The sequence below is a fragment of the Prunus dulcis genome, chromosome 5, assembly GCF_902201215.1.
Source record: "Prunus dulcis chromosome 5, ALMONDv2, whole genome shotgun sequence".
NCBI classification, from domain to species: Eukaryota; Viridiplantae; Streptophyta; class Magnoliopsida; order Rosales; family Rosaceae; genus Prunus; species Prunus dulcis.
This window is the reverse complement of record NC_047654.1, coordinates 7,913,801-7,937,517: the sequence shown is the minus strand read 5'-3', so window position 1 is coordinate 7,937,517 and position 23,717 is coordinate 7,913,801. Positions and strand designations below refer to the sequence as shown.

General features: G+C 36.9%; 3 protein-coding genes and 1 long non-coding RNA gene across 5 annotated transcripts; 2 read left to right on the top strand and 2 right to left on the bottom strand.

The window, feature by feature from the left end:
• Positions 1-2,084: 2,084 nt before the first annotated feature.
• On the top strand, positions 2,085-6,348 carry LOC117627754 (NAC domain-containing protein 7). The gene is made up of 4 exons (XM_034359986.1): positions 2,085-2,622; positions 4,643-4,826; positions 4,922-5,193; positions 5,380-6,348. The coding sequence occupies exons 2-4, from the start codon at positions 4,667-4,669 to the stop codon at positions 6,034-6,036; spliced, it is 1,089 nt and encodes a 362-aa protein (XP_034215877.1). The 5' UTR covers positions 2,085-2,622; positions 4,643-4,666; the 3' UTR covers positions 6,037-6,348.
• Positions 5,930-7,855, bottom strand: LOC117627755. The gene is made up of 3 exons (XR_004585829.1): positions 7,684-7,855; positions 7,472-7,581; positions 5,930-6,024 (listed from the first exon to the last, which is right to left on the bottom strand). It is a non-coding gene; the product is annotated as an uncharacterized LOC117627755 (long non-coding RNA).
• A 4,077-nt stretch (positions 7,856-11,932) lies between these two features.
• On the top strand, positions 11,933-16,388 carry LOC117628667 (proline--tRNA ligase, chloroplastic/mitochondrial-like). Its single transcript, XM_034361164.1, has 11 exons — positions 11,933-12,525; positions 12,622-12,678; positions 12,791-12,901; positions 13,015-13,101; positions 13,200-13,313; positions 13,398-13,604; positions 13,820-13,957; positions 14,848-15,009; positions 15,452-15,651; positions 15,844-15,927; positions 16,010-16,388. Exons 1-11 carry the CDS (start codon positions 12,187-12,189, stop codon positions 16,149-16,151), a joined length of 1,641 nt encoding a protein of 546 aa, XP_034217055.1. The 5' UTR covers positions 11,933-12,186; the 3' UTR covers positions 16,152-16,388.
• A 564-nt stretch (positions 16,389-16,952) lies between these two features.
• On the bottom strand, positions 16,953-19,266 carry LOC117629375 (thylakoid lumenal protein TL20.3, chloroplastic). 2 transcript variants are annotated; one of them, XM_034361935.1, is made up of 7 exons: positions 18,995-19,266; positions 18,702-18,900; positions 18,584-18,613; positions 18,248-18,354; positions 17,729-17,763; positions 17,457-17,585; positions 16,953-17,353 (listed from the first exon to the last, which is right to left on the bottom strand). In XM_034361935.1, the coding sequence occupies exons 1-7, from the start codon at positions 19,143-19,145 to the stop codon at positions 17,162-17,164; spliced, it is 843 nt and encodes a 280-aa protein (XP_034217826.1). In that variant the 5' UTR covers positions 19,146-19,266; the 3' UTR covers positions 16,953-17,161. The 2 variants fall into 2 exon arrangements, with proteins under 2 accessions (XP_034217826.1, XP_034217827.1); XM_034361936.1 differs by having other exon boundaries at positions 18,702-18,905; positions 18,995-19,108.
• Between the last annotated feature and the right edge of the window lie 4,451 nt (positions 19,267-23,717).

The window sequence follows — 23,717 nt, the reverse complement described above, 5'->3', positions numbered from 1 at the left end:
CCGAGGGTTCGTAGAGAATACAATACAAAATTAAAGAATTGCGGACCAACCAACCAGAGCCCGCGTGCATTTGCTGGTGAGGATAGGAATCATAGGATCATATATAATTCTTTTTTCCAAACCTTGAAAAGTTTCTTTCCAGAATTGTTGCACTAATTTATTTGCACTTTTTGAATTCAATTTTTTTTTTTTTTTGGGTTCTTGTAACGGGGTCGAACATTTGCAGAGTGACTCTGCTTGTTGAAGGATTTGGAGTGTGGCTGTCTAGGGTTTTGGAGATGGTTGCTGAAAATAATAAAAAATAATAATATAAATTAAATTTTTAGTAACATAGAAAATTCCGGAAAACTAAATTTATGTATAGAATATAGGTGCTCATTAATTAAAAAGAGAAATGTCGAAAGATATGAAGAATATCATTGATTTTTATTACTATTTTTAAGTACATTAAATTTATCGCATATATATTGTATTTTTTCAGGTAACTGTTAGTTTAAATATACTTTTTATCGAATCCCCCTCTCGTAGTTTAAATTAATTTAAAATAAAATATCGCTTATAAAAAAAAAAAATACCTTTTCTATAAATGCAACCAGTGAAAATTATGAACTCAATTCAGGGTTTCAATAAACTTATATGCTTTTTTATATAATTGCCCCTTCAAGATATTGAATCTCCTTGCCGATCAAAAAACAGGACGTTGAGCCTCCTTGCTACGGTAGGAGAGTCCTCCATTTGCTAGTAAAATATGCTAGTAAAATATTTGTTCATTGTGCTAAGAGCTATATCGATCTCTATAATATTAAGTCATTTTGGAACAGTTGAGAGACATGTTTCCAACAAGGATAATTCTAGTTGTAATGATCGATGGAACAGTTGAGAGACATGTTTTCATATAATTAAACCCGAGTAGCAGAAATTTAATTTGATGAGATAGAATGCATATGAGTTTACTTATTTATGGTTTGTTTGAGAGTAATTTTGGATAGACCGATAATCACTTCTCTATATAAATACTTTAAGTGGTTTTAAGTGATTTTTATGGAGAAGCACCTATAATGTGCTTCTATCCAAAATCACTTAAAGTGATTATATGAAAAAACACATGAGAGGTGCTTCATCCTAGAAGTGATTATAGCATATCTAGATCACTCCCAAACGAGCCCTTATTCTAGAGGTGATGGGAAAAGGAATAGCTCCTTCATTTCATAAACCCAATACAACATGCAAGTACACATTTGGATCAGTTTACTTTGCAAATTTGATATATGATAATTTAAGGCTAAAATAGGTGTATACATTGTATTTTTTTATACAAGCAATATTAAAAAAAGGAGGATTCGAAACACACAATTGCGGGTGCACGGGTAATTTTTTTTTAATCACTTAGAAATTAGGAAAAGCTTATTGATCTTATAATTTTTATAAACAAATAGTAATCATCTAGAAGGGTTATAAATTGTAGTATCATAATTAATCTGGACGTGCACAGCACGCGGTGTAGACTCAACTGCAATGGATCAATAATATATAGAAGAGAGAGAGAGAGAGAGAGAGAGAGAGAGAGATGGCTAGCCAAGCTTAGGTTACTTTTGGCGGGAGAATGTTCACCACAGCCTCAGGCAGAGAGGGGTCACCACCAAAAAAAAAATATCCTCCATTGATTACAAATATCTGTACATATATATTTTTATCATCAATCATCATCATCAAACAAATATTAATAGTCAATTAATTTGTTTAACACACTACTAATTAATCCCTTCGTTTTTTGTCCTTCATTGTCCTTGAAGATTTGAGTCAATCCCCATATGCTTTCGTCATCCATCCAATCCTCACCGTCCAATCTCCTTCCTTCACTCTCACAGAAGAGAGACAGCCTCAGAGAAGCTCAGCTTTTCTCTTCTGGTCTCCATCACTGGTGGGTGGCTCTGGAGGTTACCTTCTCTCTCTCTCTCTCTCTCTCTCTCTCTCTCTCTCTCTCATTGATTCATTTTTTCACTTTCTTGAGCCATTTGAGCGCCTCCCTTTTATTTCGGGCAAAGCTTTTGCAGCAATCAAGCCACCACAGACACACTGAAAAGATAAGGAGAGAGAAAATGTGCATACGAGTGAGAGGGATGGATTATTAGGGCATGTGTTTATATATTTTGTTTTTGTTTGTTTCTTTGTTTGCTTCTTCTTATTTAACTCCGTCTCTTCCCTGTTTTTCCATTCCTAGCTAGCCTCGAACTTTCCCTTTCCTTTTCCCTTCACTTTCCTTTCCTTCTTTTCCATTTCTCGGGATCTGATCTCTCTCTCTCTCTCCGTGTCTTGAAGAGGATCAGTTCAATTCCCGAGGATTTGCTTTGCTCTTCTTGTTTGTTTGTTTGTTTGTATGTTTTGTTTTTGTGTCTGGTCCTTTCTTTTCTGTGCTTCTTTTTTGTCTGCTTCAGTGGGATTTCACAACCAAAAAGTTAAAAAGAGTGACGAAAGCCAAGCTTCCTATATTGTCTCCTACATATATATCTTTAAGCTACCATCTGGCTGCTTGGTGGATATACGAGGTTTACTTGATCAACCAGATCTGTGTGCAGCAGTTTTAGCTTCCATAGGGTGTTGTCACCGTACAAGATTACCAAGGTTGTCATCTCCTCCTCTCTTCCTCTTCCTCCCTTTCTTGATATCATCATCTTCTTCTTCTTTTTCTCTCTTTTTATTGGTTTTTAATTTTCTTAGTGATAATATTTTGATCCATGTGGCCAGTTGCATGAGTGTATTAAAATGATCAGAGATGAAAATGGTACATACCATTAATCTTTGGAAGCAAAGCAGATGAAATATTAGCTCGAAGCTTCGTCGAATATTAGGCTCGCTTAAGATCAAATGTATTTGCTTTAATTTTAAAGATGGTATCTTCCACTGTTCATGTTTTGCAGGATGATCTTTGTTTTCTTAATATGGAACAACATGGATCGATCATCTGGCTGTTTTCAGCTTTCATGTTGTGTGCTCATCCAAGCCGCATGAGCAAGAACACTCAGACTTTTCTTTGATTAGGCTTATTTTCCATCCATTTTTTTAACCCCCTTATTTTGATGGAAATCAAAATTACCACCTCCTTTTACCACATGCATGGATCTATCCTCTCGAAGGTGTCATACCATATGGTTTACATGAAAAGAAAAATCATTAAGATGAGTCCTACATGCATTATCACATTTTGTTTTTGGTTAGAGGAGTCCTACAGCTATGAAAAGAAATTAGTGTATTGTTTAAGTTACCATGTAATTAATATTACTACAGCTATAATTAATGATTAATCCATTTCCTAGTTTCTTATGGTATAGACAAAATTATTTTCGTCGTCGTTTAAATTGAAGTATGATTATAATTCTTTGTTCTTGTTCATAATTTATGCAATTAATTGATCATCCAAAGTCAACTTTTTGTCATTGCCCCCTCAGTTTTCACCATTGATATATGAGACCCCTTTTTCATTTTATGTTTCTTCAATATGTACAAATCTGCAATCTGATTTCTAAACTGCTTATGGAAAAAGAAAAAGAAAAGTGAATCAGTTCTAATTTGTGTTCATAATTCCAGTCCAATCTTGCTACACGTAGATTCACTTTGATTAATGTTTCTAATTCGAGTAGCTTCATCAACTTTCATTCATCTTCATCATCAAACTCTTGTTAAACTCTTAAACCCATGTTTTGTTGTTAAGCTGTCGGATTTAGTTAGATGAACATATAGATATATGCATGATATAAATAAAGATCTATTTCTTGTTTTGTATAGAATCTACTTCCAGATTTCGAAATAGGCAAAATAAAAGACAGAACGAAGACGAATTACTTATTTACCATTATGGAAATCTTATCTCTATATGATCTCCTCTATAATTAATCCGCCAACTGGTTTCCTATAATCTCTTGTCTCGTATATATAGGTTCGTTTTAGGCAGTTATTGTCTTTTAAATAAATTCTATTTTATAGGATCTTCTTTATTTTGGTAAGTTTTAGATTTTTTTCTTCTATTTTCCCCATTTTATTAGGATGCTTAGCACCTAGGGTTCTCTATAGGTATATATAAGTACAAACACTTTTTGCCTTTGGACCGTAAGATTTCAGTATCAATATTCACTGAAACATAAGAGTTTTCTGTGTTTTCTTCTTTTCGCGGTGGAATCAACAAGACAATAGAGGGCTTCTTTCATGGCATTGTGTACTCTAAGAATCAACAAGAAGCTGAGTAGTACTTGTGGATCTCGTGTAATTTCTTGCCCTCCGTACTGTTACGTGTTGCGTCGTTTCCTAGCTAGATTGGCATGGTGCATATTATATATTCCAAAGATTGGAATTCAACTTGACATTAAAAACTTTGCAATATAGTTTCGTTGCTAAACAGTTCGATAATTTATTTTACTTATGTGTGTAGCAAGAAAAAACTAATCATATATACGTATGTTTGTGTATTACTTAGAAGTTAAGGTATGTACACCCTGATGTTATATAGAAGGACTTCACGTTTGATATGTGTTCGTTTTCTCTCACGACCGGGAGGAAGCATTTGTCATAAGTATATTTGAGTTCATATTTGCTTATTATTCATGTTTTTCTTTTTGGGGGTTTGATTGTGTTCATGTTTGAAATGCAGGTTTTGGATAACTATACGGAGAAGATGAATACTTTTTCACATGTACCGCCGGGCTTTAGATTCCACCCCACGGATGAAGAACTTGTCGATTATTATCTTAGAAAGAAGATTGCTTCAAAGAGGATTGACCTTGATGTCATCAAAGATGTTGATCTTTATAAGATTGAGCCGTGGGATCTTCAAGGTACTTGGTAATTCATTCATGCTTTAGTTAAACCGAGAGAACTTACTTAATAATCTGCTGATCCTCTTCACCATTATTGTTGTTGAATTGGACAGAATTGTGCAAAATAGGAACTGATGATCAGAATGAATGGTACTTTTTTAGCCACAAAGACAAGAAGTACCCTACTGGAACTCGAACCAATAGGGCAACGAAAGCCGGATTCTGGAAAGCTACAGGAAGAGATAAGGCTATTTACTCAAGGAACATCCTCATTGGCATGAGAAAGACCTTAGTCTTTTACAAAGGCCGTGCTCCAAATGGACAAAAGTCAGATTGGATCATGCATGAGTATCGACTAGAAACTAGTGAGAATGGAACTCCTCAGGCAAGTATTAATTTTTCTAATGATTTCTACGAGCCTATATATCAATAATGTATATGTTTTATATGTTTCTTAGAAGGAGAATCGAAGCAAGGATTGACGAAATTGTGTCCTCCACAGTTGTATATGTTTCTTTGTCTGTAAGTGAAGTTTATTTCTAACACCAAAGATTGTTATAATTGCACACAGGAAGAAGGATGGGTTGTGTGTAGGGTGTTCAAGAAGAGATTGGCAACAGTGAGGAAAATGGGTGATTACGAGTCACCATGTTGGTATGACCAAGTCTCATTCATGCCAGAACTTGAGTCTCCAAGGAGATCAATTTCCCACCCTTATGCCTCACCATATCACCAGCAGCAGCAGCACTATTCCCAGTGCAAACAAGAGCTTGATTTGCAGTACAACATGCCACATCATCACCACCATGATTCTTTCCTCCAGCTACCTCAATTAGAAAGCCCCAAGGTTCCTCAGTCAGCCCCATATGGTTCAATGTTGCAGTCTTCCACACTCACACAAGAGGAGCAATTGCAGCAGCACATCAATCAGCAGCAAAACATGTTCAACTCATCGTCATCGTCATTGGTGCTTTACAACAATAATGATCAGCAATCTGTTGATCAGGTGACCGATTGGCGTGTGCTCGACAAGTTTGTTGCGTCACAGCTGAGCCAGGACCAGCAAGATGCTTCCAAGGAAGTTACAAATTACTCCAATGCAGCATCAATGTTTCATGTGGCCAACATGCTGGCCAATGAGTCTTCCAGAAGGCCAGACAATGAAAATTTGGGGCAGGACTATGCCTCAACATCCACCTCTAGTTGCCAAATTGATCTGTGGAAATGATCAGAACATGAATATTACATATAATTAGCCAATACATGATACTAATTAATCGTAGGAAGTACAGTACTTCAAAGGGATCAAGAAAACACAATATTATTATAATCCAGCTGCTGTACATAAGAAAACACAATGCTATTTCTTTACCCTACCTATTCGACTTTTGTGCCCTTTGATGTTTTAATGAAATACTAGGCAGCTAGCTAGGTAGAACATATATGTTTAATTACAAAATAACTTAGTCAAGACAACGTGGATTGTATGGCGTAGCAGTACTTGTTGAACTATCTGGCCAATATATATTTGTTGAATGTATTTTTCGTTATTTCGCATGGCCCGGTATTCTGTTTGATTATTATGATTTACTGAGTAAAACTCTCTGTCTACTCGATCAAATATATGTTATACATGAAGCACGCAGCAGCAGTGACACAACGATTCCTCTATACTTCATGAGAAATGTAATCAATTGTGTGTGTGTATTTTTTATCATATAATCAATCGTTTCCAGACTAGATGACTTGGTACCATTCTTGGTATGTGATTGTCCTGAGATAGTTTTGGAACATACAATTTTGTTAAGTACTTGAAAGAACACGATGATCATATGGTGGGCATAAATGAAAGGTAGAAGACTGAGTGGCTTAATTGATTGTAGTTTGCGAAATTGAAAGAGAAATCAAAGTGAGGATCATAAGAGAGTAAGCTGGCGAAGAACGGTTTTGTCTTCCTGGAGTAAGGGCCAAATTCGTATGCTGAGGAAAATTTCTGTCTTTGCAGACTGTTAGCATATGTTGGCCTAAGTATCAAACTTTTGATAATAGAATTAGAGTATCGAACTCAAAACTAATCGCCTACGGGCGAATAGGGTTTAATTTACCGACGATTTACTATCAACAAGATCTATTCTTGATTTAGTCCTACAATTGTGATGCATGCACTCCACGTATATAAGGTGGCGATGAGAAAAAAACACAAAAGTGATTTGGGATATCATACATCACCATAATATCACAAGCCTCAGCAGCTGCTGTCCAGTATATATGCATTGCTGATCTGGAATTAATGGTAGTTAATACAGTTAGTTAGAGACTTTGTTCAATATATATTTAGTCGATCTGTTGCAACAATTCTAACTGAAAAAAGATGAATTCTGTCAACAACAAAAAAATATTTCGAAGGAGGCCTTGTATGGATATCGAAGGCAATGGCGAGCTGTTTGAGAGAAATATTTTCCAATCTTCCACTGAGAAATAAGAAAGGAATTGGCATAATTAACAACTAAGTTTCCCCGGCTCCCCCATGGTTTAGTTTCTGGAATAGATAATAATAGCATAACTTGAATGACTTGTACTTATTATTGTGCAGAAATCAAACTAGTATGCCGATGTGTTGCAACATTTAATTATTAGCTTACCAAAGAGACTATTTGGCATACCTTGAAAGAAGATGACTCACTCGAAAACAGCTAGAATTGCTTTTCGTCGACAAGATATTCGCGGTTCCCTCAGTTTGTTGATGAAACTAGAACATAAAAATCAGATAGAACTGGGAAGCACAATAGAACACAATACAATAGAAGAGGTGAATGCGTTGAAACATGCATGCAGCACATCCATGCTTAAATTAATTTAGATATCAGTCACCCACCTCAGCTAGCTTCCCAGCAACAAGTTTTGCAGATATAGATTTGTTGGACCCGCGTGAAGTTCATTTTAAAATTATACCCAGGGGTACAGGATAGGGGGGGTTTAAATATGAGGAGGACAAAGTCTGAGAGTGTTAAAATAATGAGTGTGGTTGCTATGGAATATTGACCTGAGAGCACTTCTCTTCTCTTACTTGAGTTGAAGTCAAGCATGAAAATCCCTTTTAAGCAATGGCAAATTCTGAAGGGACAACATCATTGGGCATGCTGTCATGGACTCATAATTCATCAAAACTCCTATCTCACAGAGAGAGAGAGAGAGAGAGAGAGAGAGAGAGAGAATGCTTGGGAAATGGACTCCTCAGAGAAGAAAAAGATAAAAATGAAGTGGGTGCTTTCTTTCTGACCAAAGAGAGTTTCACGTGCTGGGTTTTATTTGTTTTCTTAACTTTTTCTTGCGTCACTTAACATAAAAGAAAGGACCAAACTAAAGACTGACATTATTCATTTTCTGTCAGCTGGCCTGCACATGAGAGAGAGAGAGAGAGAGAGTTTGCTTCACCTGGCCAGCAAAATCCAGAACAATAAGCAGACAAGTGTGAAACTAAATGAGTAATTAGGGTTTGTTCACATAACAACATTACATGTGTTTTGTGGCGGACTAGGATAATAAATTTAAACATCATTCTTTACTGGCATGTGAAGAAAAGCAACATCATTAATCCTGTCCTTCCTTAGTCGCCATTTCTTAAATCCCAATTTAAGCTCCACAGTTCCCGGAGTCCAGGGCTTGCCTCTACTACTACTCATTTGTTCTGCCTTTGCAAAACCACTAGACAGCGATTATGTTATCCTTAAATATTGAATCAATCCATTGCATATTTGTGTATATCATAAATAATTTTTGGTCCACATCCTAATTAAAAACTTATTAATTTTTGAGAATGTAATAGTAAACTAAGTACTTCTATCACATAATTAATGTGGTGATAAACATGTCAACTAAATAAGATGTTGCGGTTGTGTGACTTGATCAAGCCGTAGATGTGAATGTGTGCACATAATCCCACGTTGGAAAAGTACTAAATAGTCTACTAATAACGCGATGCTTTGGATAGATTTATTGGGTCTAAACCCACGTAGGTAATTAAGTTAGCGATAATATCTATACTGAGTCAGATTTAATAATATCCCACACTAAGCTATACAACAATAGAATGAAGCTTGATGAGTTATGAAGCATAGATTGTGACATATGGTAAGGCATGCCCATATGCGCATTGATCAATCTGATATTATGTATTACTGTTTATTTTGGTGATGTCATTCTTTGTCACTACTGAATGAAGTATATATGACATTTAGGTGGCATATTTTCTCAGAAATTAATTAAATTATTGTCTGAGGTAGAGATAAGATAGACGCAGATGAAGCTATAGCTCTTTGTTTAGGCTGAGAGGTTGACCTATCTTATTCGTATGCCCTACATTTAAACAAAGTAGAGAGTCTTGATATACTGAACTCAGAAATCAAAATAAATAAAAAAGAAACTTTTGTATGCCTGCTACATTCTATATATATACAATAATTGGGGACGCGTACGTGTGTATATATGATCATAAAATTTATGTACCCTATCATAGTACAAAATACAGACCTAGCTATAGCTCTACATTATCACCTATATATATACACACACGTATAAAGTTGTACATTGACATTGAGAAAGCTAGGTTTTTTAGGTAGGGTTTTGAGGGCAGAGCGAGCGACACACATGGACAAAGAGGATGAGAGTTGAGAGGGAAGGAGGGCACATTCCCGATTGGAGGCCACCCAAAAAGGAGACAAATTGATGGTTGTTTTGTTTCAGTGCTCTGCTTTATTATTTGTTGATGGTTGATGCAGGTTGTTTGTCCACTTGATAAGAAAGAGAAAAGTAAAGTCCAAGCAATGGGCTCAAACTTGACCTCTAGGAACTAAAATATAGGCTTCCCTACCACTTTTGCGGTGTGCTTTGCTATATGTTAGCTTTTATGACACTCTTCATCAACTTGTAAAAAGCTCTCATGCCATTGCCAACCGACTTCATTTGCCTCTATGGTCATGTTTGGTGATTTTTACTGGATTGGATTGAATACTTCCTAGCATGTTTAAGGAAGAAATGATTTTTTTTTTTTAGGACCAAGTTGAAGGTATAAAATGGATTATTCATGAAGAAAACTTATCTCATCTAATTCCCAAGAAATTGTAGGAGAACACCTTATAAGTAATTCCCTCTAGTTCCCCCAACATTGAAACTCATTCACCAAACATCACCTATATGCCCCTTCCTCCTCTCTAATTACCGCAATTCTTAACCCAAATAACTCCAGGGTAAATACCAACAAACTATAGAGCTTAATCCTAGTTTAATGCAAATTATTGCACCCAACATCTAGAAAATTTATAAACACAATAAGAAATCTTTAAATCGCATGTAGCACACATGATAATAATGAAAAGCCCTTCTAATGCAGGCATGAGCGCGTATTAAACATATTTATAGGAGATATTCTATTGAGGGTCAGTTTGGTATTACTGTACTGTGAAAATAATCATTGTCAGATTTGTTATGAGAGAAATCAACTGTGAGATAAAACAGTTTGGCGTTTGGTAAAATTTTTATTAAAAGTATTGTTGGTACTGATTCCCACATAATTATTAAACCCAACGCCTCTTCGAAACAGATTCCCGCATAATTAAAAAATGAAAGCACCTCATTAGCTGCTTTTCTTTATAGCTTTCTCTCACAGCAACCAAACAGGTTGAGTTTCCCAAATTTTTTTAAAAACCATTTATCACACCAAATAAGCAATGTCAAACGGATACTGAGTACACCACTAGTGTACCTGTAAACACGAATTTCTTGCGACAAATGAGACAAGAACACGTGTACAAAATAATATTGTATTTATGAAATTTAGGGTTACAATCTCTGTATTGAATCCTCTGATTCGATCTCCAAAGTGTTTAAAGAAAATTTGTGTTTGATACAAGGGTCGTAGAGACTTGATCTTGATCAAACGGGTAGCACGAAGCTTGTTTGGTGTTTGGGATTTTTATGGTGAAGAAACCGGCACGTATTTGTTGTGCTTGGTGGCTCTTCCAAAGTAGGGTGAAGAATGCAGAGAGTTTTCTGTTTCTTCTGAGTGCTAGGTTTTTTCTCTGAGCCTTCTGACCCCCTCTTTCGTCTTGAGGCCTCCTATTTATAGGCTTTTGTCGGATGCTTGACCTAAATAACTTTCCCTATTTAAAACCTTGATTTGTGGGATTTTGATTTGATTTAAATCAATTCCCATAATCTGACAATTTAACCAGATTATCTTTAATTGATTAACCTGATTAATATTTGATTTAAATCAAAGTCAATCACAGAAGATTCTTTCCTTTAATTTTGTCTTCATCTTGATCCGTTTGATGCTCTCCGTCGGATGTCGCCATTTGTCATTTTTGACAACTAACCCGATTTTGATGAGTCACACGCCACATGGGCAAATTACGGGGCCCACGATTTAATCCACCGAACCCTAATTATTTTCTTGTCAATGGAATTTATTACACCAAAATTTCTTTGTCTACAGTACCCATCCAGGTTATGTATGGGGAGATAAGAATGAACAATTTGGTGAGGACCAGCATGCAGGTCGGCCCAATGATTACAATATTTGTGTAGATGCCATGCCACACACCACACGCCCCATCTGCTTCATGGTAACAATATTGTTTTTATGGTATGGTCCATGCAATAAGTTGTTTTGCCTGCCAAGAGCAGCGGCCACTAAAATATATATGGGAACTTTCAGTTCCCTATATTGAGGAATTTCTCGGATGCTTAGCATCAAACGAGCACCTGGATCAAGTTAATAACTAGTTCCCTAAATTTTATTGGCTCTCATGTAAATCATTTCTTGTAAGTGCACTGTTGTGGCTCATTCTCTTGCTAGGTTTTCTTTTAACTTGTAATGAGGCAATGACGTGGGATGGTTCAGCATTTACCATCCGATCGATAACATCTTGATTCAGGTTCGAACGGCACAATAGTTGTGTAGTTTAGACTATCACTTATTCAAAAAAATCGATAACATCTTGATTCAGGTTCGAACGGCACAATAGTTGTGTAGTTTAGACTATCACTTATTCAAAAAATTACATTAGAGGGAAATAACCATCATTTTGTTCTTATCCTAACTAATTATCCTAGCCTCCGTCAGTAATTGGGCTAACCGAAAGACTCGAAAATTCTAATTCCTTGACAGGCCAAGCCCAAATAGAACCCAGCCCATACTGAAAGATTGACCAGACTCTAAAATCGATCGTTGATCCACTGACCAATCAGAAACCGTGAGATATCAGATCAACGGATCAGAAACTGAAACACCATTACAGCAATGTAGCCTCACCACGTAACACCCGCATCATAAACCTCATCTCTCTCCCTTCTCTCCCAAGTCTCTGAGCCCCCAAAAATGGTCGTGTCACTGAGATTACCTTCTCTGAGCTCGCTCTTCTTGCCCTCAGTCTCCCGCCGTTCTCCGGCGGTTCTCCGCCGCCACCACCACCGCATCCTCCGTACTCCAGTATTCGCGGCCTCCTTCTCGGCTCAGACCACGGTATCCGAGACCGATGACCGAGTCGACACTCAGAAAAGCAATCGAGTCCAGGACCAAGCCGTCACTCCTCGGTCGAAGGACTTCAATGCTTGGTACCTCGATGTCATTGAGCAAGCTGAGCTCGCCGATTACGGTCCGGTTCGCGGCACCATGGTCATTCGTCCCTACGGTTACGCCATTTGGGAAGCCATTCAAGTAATTCTAGCTCCACTACTTGCATTGGATTGTATTTGTTGCCTTAATTTAAAATTAAATTTAGGGGCTTATAAAAAATTGTTATTTATTTTTTAGGATTATCTGAATGTGAAATTCAAGGAGACCGGTCACAGTAACATGTATTTCCCACAGGTATTATTAAATTACAATGCTTTTTAGTTTTTTGGTTTCTATGTTATTCCAAATTTTAATATATGCTTACAAGTTATAACTCTGAGTTGTTTGATTATGTGGAATGCTGCAGTTTATACCCTACTCATTTATAGAGAAAGAAGCTAGTCATGTTGAAGGATTTAGTCCTGAATTAGCAGTTGTGACAATAGGAGGAGGGAAGGAGCTTGAAGAGAAACTTGTGGTATGTCGTCCTCTATCGCGAACTCTTTTCATATTTTGTATTTGATTGTATAAGCTGAACTATTGTGTTCAAACTATTGAAGTTACTGAATAATTATGACCGAAGGTGTGCAGGTTCGACCCACGAGTGAAACCATAGTAAATCACATGTTCACTCAGTGGATTCATAGTTACCGTGATCTTCCCCTTATGGTTAATCAGGTATTATGCTTTCTCACATCATTTGCAGCGTGCTTCAACTTTCATTAGAGGAATTTTGGGTTAAATTTTGGTATTTTGTCATGGCTAATTTAATTCAGTGGGCGAATGTCACAAGATGGGAGATGCGGACGAAACCTTTTGTGAGGACTCTTGAATTTCTCTGGCAGGAGGGCCATACTGCTCATGCCACTCCAGAGGAGGCAGAGAAAGAGGTTTGCATCTGACATAATGATTGCCCTTAAACACTAGCAAAATGAGTACCATTTGGTTAATGCATTACTGCTGCTGATTTGCAGGCTATACAGATGATTGACGTGTATACAAAATTTGCTTATGAGCAAACTGCAATACCTGTTATTGCAGGTCGAAAGTCAAAAGTGGAAACATTTGCTGGTGCTGTGAAGACCTATACCATAGAAGCTATGATGGGTGATCGGAAGGCATTACAGGCTGGAACCAGCCACAATCTTGGGCAGAATTTTTCTCGTGCCTTTGGAACACAGGTATTCTTCTATGATAGTGCTGTCCTTGCAGTTTTATTCCTGATGCTTCAAGAAATCGAAGCCTCATTTGTAGTATTCTATTTAAGGGAATAGGATCTTTAATCCTCCTTCTAGAGTCTTCAACTTCTATAATTGTTTCCTGTAATTGACTAATCATTATTCTTGTATGCTTTAATTGTATATGATCCATTTGACCAAAATTTGTGCTTGCACAGTTTACTGATGAAAGTGGACTAAGGCAACATGTATGGCAGACTTCGTGGGCTGTCAGTACCCGTTTCGTTGGTGGTATTATCATGACCCATGGAGATGATACAGGTTTAATGCTTCCCCCAAAGATTGCACCGATACAGGTAAGCTAAAGTTGGATAACTTTTTGCATTTTATGTTGCTAATGTGTACTTCTAGAGTTGTGGTGATTTGCTATTATGTATGTAAATCAAAAGTTGCAGTAAGACTGTCTTCAAAACAGACTTTTTGAGAAGTACAGTCTGTCATACATCGATGTCAGTATCTTAGCATATTCTGTGTGAGTACAGGAGTATCTGGAAACTTGTTTGTGAGTTTGGTTAATTCGCAGTTTATTGGGATTGATTCCTTAATATGTTCGGCAAATGCAATAGATGTGAACGACTTCATAAGCAGAGGAGCACGACAATGGTGGAGTAATCTAACTATAGAATATGTTCAAGATAAGCATTTATGTTGATTTTTTGTGGCTTGTTATTTTGTAACAAATCTATAAGGTATATCTCATTGATTGAAAATTCTGATGCATAAAGAGGGAATTTATGATGTCACAGTGAAAGGCACCTCTGTTTTGATAACTCCACATATTGGGTTCTTTTAGTTTTTTCTTACAGTAACATGGAAGCCGGCTTAGGACTTGCTTTCCATGGACATCGAATCCATGTTAAGATGCCCCTTGTGTTTGAGAGAAATTCTGTATCCGGATTGTTTGGATGTGTTTGTCAATTTTGTATTGTTAAAGTTCACCGTTTGGTTAAGAAATTTTTGAAACAGAAAGCATCCATTTGATCTTCTGGTGTATTGTAGTCGGATTAATATATTCTCCCACTCTACAAAATTATTTAGAGTTTAGCATTCTTTGTTCTCATAAGAATGGTTACTTTGTCATGCTTAAAGTTCATTTTGGTGTGCTTGTTTAGTGTTTTATATGTGTCCATGCGTGTATGCATGCATGCCTTTTTTTTCTTATAAAAAACTGCATTGGTTGCTTTAGGTGGTGATCATACCAATTTGGAAGAAGGATGACGATAGAGCAGTAGTTCTTAATGCTGCATCATCTGTAAAGGAAGCACTGCATGCTGCAGGCATTAAAGTTAAACTTGATGACTCTGATCAAAGAACACCAGGATGGAAATTCAATTTCTGGGAGATGAAGGTTTGTGGTTATCCTTAAAGATAAAGCAGAAATTGGTACTCTTTGGCGTGTTACTTTTGGCATAGCAATCGTATGACTTGAGAGCAACTTATATATTTAGAAGTTCTCTGTGACACGAGTTGAAAAACTTACGTCTATTAGCCATCTCATTCATTCTCATTGTTTGACTTGCATGAGAGTTGACTGGGATGTTCGCCTGATACTTTTATGAATAAAATGAGCCTTCCTCATTCTTAGACTGGTATTGGTCACATGTGAACATATACTTCCTGTGAGTTAATCGTTTCTTTTGAGTGCTGATTCTGTTGCAGGCACAAATAATGTATGGGATCTATCTTTTAGAAGAAGCTGTTTACAATATATTTTCTTTTAAGATAAAAGTAGCTGCATGAAAATGTTCTCTTCTTGTCAATCACCCCAATAACAGGCCTTACTTTTTTAGGGAGTCCCTTTAAGGATTGAAATTGGCCCTCGTGATGTTTCAAGCCAGAGTGTGGTTGTATCTAGAAGAGATGTTCCTGGAAAGCAAGGGAAGGTTTTTGGAATATCCATGGAGCCTTCAGTTTTGGAGGCTTATATCAAGGACAAGTTGGATGAGATCCAGTCGTCACTTTTGGAAAAAGCAGAATCATTTCGGGATAGGTGCTTTCTTGCTCCAACATTTATCACTCTACGGTCTTAAGATGCTTTCTGTTTGATAGAGTTTTATAAGGCGTCTAGTAAAAAGAATTGAATTGATAGTAGTAGTACTCAAATCATCTTAACATTTATTATTCCCTTTTACTTTGTTGGAAAATTATGGAGGAATTGACAAGAAGAGAGGTTTTTTGGCAGCAATATTGTGGATGTTAGCTCATATGATGAACTCAAAGTTGCAATCTCCCAGGGAAAATGGGCAAGAGGTCCATGGTCTGCTGGGTATGTTTATCGTGACTTTTTTAATTCAATAAATATGAATTGCACTTCTGATGCTGATATTGAGCTCCAATTATTGGTACAGTGACAAAGAGGAGTTAAGAGTAAAAGAAGAAACAGGGGCAACCATTAGGTGTTTTCCTTTTGAACAGCCGCTCGGGATTAAATCATGCTTCATGACTGGTAACCCTGCAGAAGAAGTAGCTATTTTTGCAAAATCATACTAAGAGTTTCCAGGTTTCCTTCGGAATGGATATTGCCTGCCGCACAGAGGAAGTAGCTATTTGTTTTATGTTTCCTGTTTTGTCAAAGTGATTTGTTGTAATCATGTAACATAACAATTGCAATGAATTGTCAAAGCAGTTCATTTGCTAATTTCCTTTGTTCTCATCTTTGGATGTGCACATTGCCCTTTTGATAATATGGAAAATTTGGGAAGCTAGAAATATATTACGTTTTAAGAATTGCGAGCCTATTATTAATAACTCAGTGTCTCAAATTAAAATGACTTTAATATCATTATTTTGTGGTATATGACTTGCATTTGATATCTATTTGATTCTCAAAAGAAAAACAAAACTTTCTAATTAAAGAGGAGAATTTAACTCATAGTAGTTGTGGTCGAATGCACAAGCAAGTGGAAACCAAGCGAAGAAAACACACACAATGCACTTTGTTTCGGCATTGGACTGTCAAGGGTTGGTAAGGAATTAAGAACGTGCAGTTCCATCAGATGCTTCTCTAAACCCAGGTTTTCTTTCTTCTTTTTTCCTGTGTTTTTGTTTCCTAATTGTTAAATTATTGGATGCAAAGTCTAGAAAAATTGAAGTTGAACAATTTTCTGTACCCGTTTTAGTTTTGGTTTGAAATAGATGACTGCAAAAATCCTAATTTCTTTCACTCTGCTTTGTACAAATCCTCCTCTTATTGCATACTGTAAACCAGCTCCAAGTGTAATTTGGATCAGAGTCATGGGAAATGAGATAGAAAGTAGCATTGATCATGATACTTCAATTGCAACAGAAGCATTGGAAAACTTTTCTCATCAATACATTACTCAAGATATGATCATAATCAACAACTGATTCCTTCTGTTTCAGATGTGTTAAATAGTTAAGGCTTTAAGGATGTACAGGTAGTATTGGTTCTGCATTTTCTTTTATCCCTCATACATATCTACACACGTTTATCGTATGCGATCAATGATATTGGTAAAACTAATTACCATGCCTTGGAATCATTTTACATCACAAAGACCAGTGCCTTGATCACAGAATCCGTCCCGATCAAGCAGTCTCTGAGGCGGAGCACTTAGCAGAGGGGAAGAGGGAGTGCCATAAGCGTTTCGTCGACTGTTCCCACAACCTAAGCTTGCTCTTGTGCTCACCCCTGTGGTTGGGTTCGTCCCACTTGCATACTTGCAAAGAGCCTATATGAACAAACCCAAGAACTAGTAGGAATATGCACGCTAAAGACGAAAATGTTACAAATTTCCAACACAGTTGTAGAAATATAGAAGGCTAGGTCAGTACCTGCTTCTGGGGGAGGTCCAAGACGGCGTCACTGAAGTCAGCACCTTCAATGAGGGCACCCCCAAGATCGCTTCGGGTGAGAACTGATCTAACAAGCACGGCATCTTTGAGATTAGCATCATTAAGGACCTGTAATCATCATAATTCTTAAGCAATGGAAATAAAACTAGGTAGTCTTTCAACCAACTCCTTTAAGTTTAATATCAAAACTGTGCCTAAAACTATGCAGAAGTCAAATGGGTAAGGATTTGTGCTGAGCTTTCAGGCAATACCATACGATCCATCAATGTGTCGCTCAAATCTGCACCTGTCAAATGTCAGAAGATGTTAACAAATTAAAGATTTTGTGTATGAAAATTGACACCTGATACAGTTGTGAAGATAGTTTAGTTGTAAGATACCAATGCAATAAGATTCCTGGCAAAGATACCAATCCTGGATCCTGGATCATGGATCATGATAAGAAAAGATGCAGTAGCTGGGTTGCAAATCTTTCAACAATATAAGAACTTTTGAAACGCCAAATAAGTGCAGGTTTCAATAGAGCGTTATGCAACGGTGTAACAAAGGCATACAAGAAATGCTCTAACTTGCAGGGTTGGATGGATATGACTTCTCAGGAATGGAAATAATGATGAAGTGGGGGTTTCTGTCTTTCTGATGTGAATTATTTACTGGATGATGAAAATGCTATAGTTATTTCAATTTGTACTTCTAGTCTCAGTGTCACTTGTGTGTATTGCGGTTTCTCTATAAGTATACGATACGACGTTCAACGACAGCAATCTTACCTGCAAAATTTGCCTTGTATGCGACTGCTTTCTCAAGGTATGCACCATTGAATGTTGAACCACTGAAATCAGATTCCCTCATATCCGCAGAAGTGAAATTGGCTCTTCTGTATTAGTCATTTAGATTGATTATAAATACAAGATTGCACAAACTGAAAAAAAATGCCATAAAGCAGCAAGCTTGCAATCAAACAAAACACCATGTTACTGATAGCAACAACAAAATCAGCAACATTCATGTTAGCTCCTTTTCTTTTCATCTATTTTCTTTGTAAAATCGGTCCAAATTATGGGCTATGACATATGGCTAAACATGACGCAGAGATGAAAAATTACCTGAAATTTTCATTCACATGTACAGCTTTCCTGCATGACAACATTGGCAGGGAATGCAACCTTTATACTCAGAATCCAAAAATGCTTGCAACATACAGTTTCTAAAAAGAAATGGGACCTGAGGTCTGCAGAACCAAATTGGGCAGCTGATCCAATCCCAAATTCACCAGGTGTTTCAGCTTCAAACTTATTGAGATCAGCAATGGCGGGCATGCCAGAGCTAAAGCTAATAACTGCAGCTGCCATTGCTGCTGAAACAATGCTTCTCCATTTCTTCGAATCTTCATTAACTGTCTTGCATTGCTTGCTGGAACAATCTAACCTTTTTGAGAAAACCCAGTAAGCTAGTATGCTTGAAACTTAGATGTTCATCACAAACAGTAGCTTACAGCTAGGAAAAGAATTGCTTACCATGAAAATGGTGTCTCTCAGGGTCTAATTGGCAGACCAGTGAAAAGGGCTTGTTGGATAGGGATTGCAGACGAATTGGGGGACCCTTTGGATTTGGAGAAGAAGTGGTTAAGGATTTAATGGATAGTGAGGAAATAAAAGTGAGTGCCATTACAAAAGTATTTGGATGCAAGGAAGGAAGTACAGAAGTTGGAATATGAAGTAGGACTTAGGAGAAGAATGGATTAGGAAGGTTTAAGTTGAACATGGGATGAAGCTCATCTTTTGTGGTGGGGATGGGGGCACATGTGTTTGTTTGTTCTTTGGTTGGTAGTTTGCCACTTGTTACCAAGTCAAAATCTCTACATCAAGGGCTCTAAAAGCTTGAGATAAAATGGCTCTTAACAAATACTCTCTTTCTACTCTGGTTAACAAAAGTATCGGATTCAACTCTTGGCAAACTGCGTAATGTTAAAATTTACCTCCCAAATCCTAAATTGTCCGACCCTTCTTCCTTCTTCTCCTTTCTTCTTGGTCTCTTTTCCATGTAACTCCCTTTGGTTCAAGGTATTTTACCTTGAAACCAACCTTTCAGCGAATAAATCGGGTGATTCTCTCCCCCGTCATGTTGTAGAGAGATTTTCCTCCCCACTTTTATGTTGGGTTTTGCTTCTTCCCAATTTTGTGTTGAGTTTTGTTTATCCCCAGTCCTTTTGAACTGGCTTTTAAAATCCTTTATGTTGAGGAGGTAGAGTTGCTAGATCTAGATGGTTTCATACTGGGTGTTGTGAGATCATGTGGAATGTTGAAGGTGTTGTGCCCTTCTTTGCCAGTGGATGTTGAGCGGTAAGACCCTTTCACTTTTGGTGCTTCCATTTCCTGTTCATGCAGAATCCATTGTTTCCATGGTCTCTCTATAGCACTGGTGCTGTAAATAGTCTTCTTGATCCTCTATCTGTCAACTCTGAGTGAACTGAGCTTGAATTGGTAATAGTTATTACTCAATGTCTTGTTGGATTTATTGTATGCAAGAACCTCCATTTTGGAGTGTTTTCTTCTTGTACATCTCTTGTATTTACCATTTTATTAATAAAATTTGCTTGTTCTAGAAAAAGAAAATCCTAAAATGTCAAAATTCACATATGTAATTCCATAACGTCAAAATACAATCCAAAATGCCAAAAGCTTAACACTCCAAACTCCAAAATATCAAAATATCAAAGATCAAAAACTTAGGGTACTCCCAAGTGCGGTTGTACAAAAGAAGTTAATCCAGTTTAGTATAATCCAATCTAATTCAATTTTAAACATTTACCGGAAAAAACAAAACCCAGAGCAACTGTCCATCGGCTTGTCTATAGGCCCAACCCAAGCAATACTATATTTTCCTTGATCGATTTATATATTCCATAATAGAAATAGCCAAGATTATACGGGTGTAAAATGAACCAAATTGGGCCGCTCCATTCAGCCTTTGAATTTGAGTTGAGGCTTGGGCCAATAAAAATAGTAATTTGATTTATTTTGAGACACATTTCACTACTTTTATCCTTTCACTTTAATAGAATAGATGGCATTGGCTTTTATAGGAAGAAGCCTTAATTTTTGGATGGGAATAAATATTTGAAAAGGCAAAGCAAAACTTTCGTCTTGTTGTTGGTCTTTTAATACTTTTTCAGAGCATGAGTTTTATGACCAATGTGGAAGTTTCAATGTGCGTGAAAGAATATATATTTGTTACTTGGTTAATTATGGACACTTCTTTTAATATGCGAAATGCATGCAAATGCTTTCTCAAAAGCTTAAAGCTGAGTGCTGCGTTGGATGCTGCAATGTTGGAGTTGAAGATTGCATTTTGCTTGCAAAATGGACAGCTCATGAGTCAGCCGATGAAGCTTATGGCATGCTTTTTGAAGTAAAATGGAGGGACAAAGATTCAGATGGAGAGGCTTTTTTGAACAGAGATTTGTCTCCACGTCTTCATGATTTCAACTGTGCTTAGATGTTGTTGGGACCATAAAATCGACTTTTGGTAATGGTCGCATCCTATGCAGATATATAAACACTTCATGCTGTTTTACTTTACAAGTCACGCTTACCCTTCTATATAAAGCTTTGTTCATGTTGACCCTACTATTCTGGACCCAAAATGCATTTGGATATTCCCTGCCGCTACAAAGTTAGGCATCTAATTTTTTATTATTTTTTAATATATATATGCAATTTAATCCTCCCTACTGTGACATTTGTGAGTTGCTCTTATAGCTATCAATGTGTAAATAGGCTTGTAAAAATGGCCCAAGCTCGATGGGTTAGTCCGAATTTAGCCCTAGTTTTTTAGATATGGATTGGCTCAAGCCAGTATTATGGGGGGTTTAGCCCCATTCTTTGTGTAAAGGGTAGCGTTTGGGCCACAATTTCTAAGTCCATGAGCGACCCATCACAACCTAATATTTAAGTTAATAAATAATAAATAATATTTTATAAATTAAACTAACATGAATTAGGGTTGTATTTAATTAGAAGATTCGAAAGAATATAATGACCCCATTTACCATTAACGTGAATTATCATTACTTTTAAGATCTTTATAAAAGTAAACTAGTATTAATGATCACAGTCCTGATCTCTTAGACTACAAGGGTCCAAGAGATTTGTAGTCACTTACCGTTGGATGTAAATTCAACGGTTCACTCACTTTTGCACTCATTTTAAGAAATTTTTTTGAACCATTGGATTAATATTCAATGGTGGGTGACCACAATCTCTTGGACTCCTGTGGTCCAAGAGATCGGGACTGTTAATGATCATTGGATTTAATTAAGCATAATGGCATTTAATTAATTATATTCAGCCTATTTGATATGGCCATACAGACTGGACCCATCGACCCGCCCATAAGCTTGAAATTTTTTTAATCTTTGGGTAGGCTTGGGCTTAGGCTATTTAAGATAGGGTTAGCCTGACACGACCCATTCAACCATTAAGGCCAAACAAGCCCGTCAATGGGTAGGGCATGGGCCAAACCCTCTTAGGGTCAGGCTAGCCTGACTCAACCTATTTTACAGGCCTAGTTATCCTTTCCCTGCAAAGCCATCTTGCCATTTCTCTAAATATGAAAACCTTATCATGAGCTATGAGCCAACCAAGGTTTCCTTCAAAACCAAAAAAAGAAAATTGAAAGTTAATGAGACTGAACATATAAAGAGACCTAGAGGGATAGTACCCCAAGGATTTGGATTGAAAATATTAAAGGCATAGGTCGATAACTCAAACTAATAACCTAAGAGTTGGAGCTTGCAATGGAATATGGCATTGAAAATCTAACGACCATAACTGAAACTTCAAACCAACAGATTGACGGGGAAATAATTTGTACAAAAGTAGATCAGATACTAATGAATGAGCCTTGTAAAGTTTAGTCACCTCCAAGGATAGAACTACGTATACACATACAATAATAACCTTGGCCTTGGCCACAAATTATCTTTAGCATAAAAGTTTAAGTGTCATTCATGCTTTTATAAGGCCCAACCCATCAACCTAAAATTTTGAGTGCTGCTAAATGAACCCTAAAATTAACTAAGTATACTCTATGATCTAAGTACACCATAATATTTTAATTAAAATGTAAAATTAACTAAGTACACCCTATAAAACTACCAAAAATATCCTTGGTACACCCTAATATTTGTAGCATTATTTTATAGCTGATTTTTTTAATAGTGTTTATAAATCTTTGACTTTTCATATGGATATGTGCTTCTACTAAAACGTTGACACTTTTTTTGCAATTCCAAGTTCTTGCAATCACCACTTCTTTCGTTAAAAACACAATAGGACAAGCACTCTCTTAATTAGGGTTGAATATGGTTAGTAGGGTGTACTTACTAAAATTATATTTGTTTCACAATTCCATATATCCTTTTTAGGGTAAATCAGTAATTCAATATATACTTTTATAGTAGGGTGTGCTCAGTTAATTTTAGGGTTCGTTTAGCAGCACTCAAATTTTTTTGGCCATTAGGCATGGGCTGGGCTTAGTCTATTTAAGATAGGGTTGGCCGGGCTTGACATGTTCAACCTTTAGGACCAAAAAAAGCCCGCCACTGGGTAGGGATTGGGTTATTCCCTCTTAAAGTCAGACTGGCCCTACCAAACCCATTTTGCAAGCCTAGTTGTCGCTTCCCTGCAAAGCCACCTTAGCTTTATGTGGATCTTGCCATTTTTCCGAATATGGAAACCTTACTATGAGTTGTGAGTCAACCAAGCTTTCTTCAAAAACCAAAAAAAGGAAATTGAAAGTTAATGAGACTGAACAGATAGAGAGATAGGGAGGGATAGTGCCTAAGGATCTTGATTGAAAATATTGAAGGCAAAGGTCAATAACTCAAACCAACAACCACAGAGTTTGAGCATGCAATAGCCTATAACATTGAAAATTTGACGACTATGGAAACTGCAAACCGACAAATTGACAAAGAAATAATTTGCATAAAAGTATATCAAATACTAATGAATGATCTGTGTAAAGTTTCGTCACCTCGAAGGGTAGAACTACACATACAATAATAACCTTGGCCTTGGCCACAAATTATCTTCAACATATAAGTTTAAGTCTTATTCATGCTTTTATAGGCTCGACCCATCGGCCTGCCCGTGAGCCCATAAGTTTTTGGCCTATGGATAGGGCTTGAGCTTAGTCTATTTAAGATAAGGTTAGCCCAACCCTACCTGTTCAAGC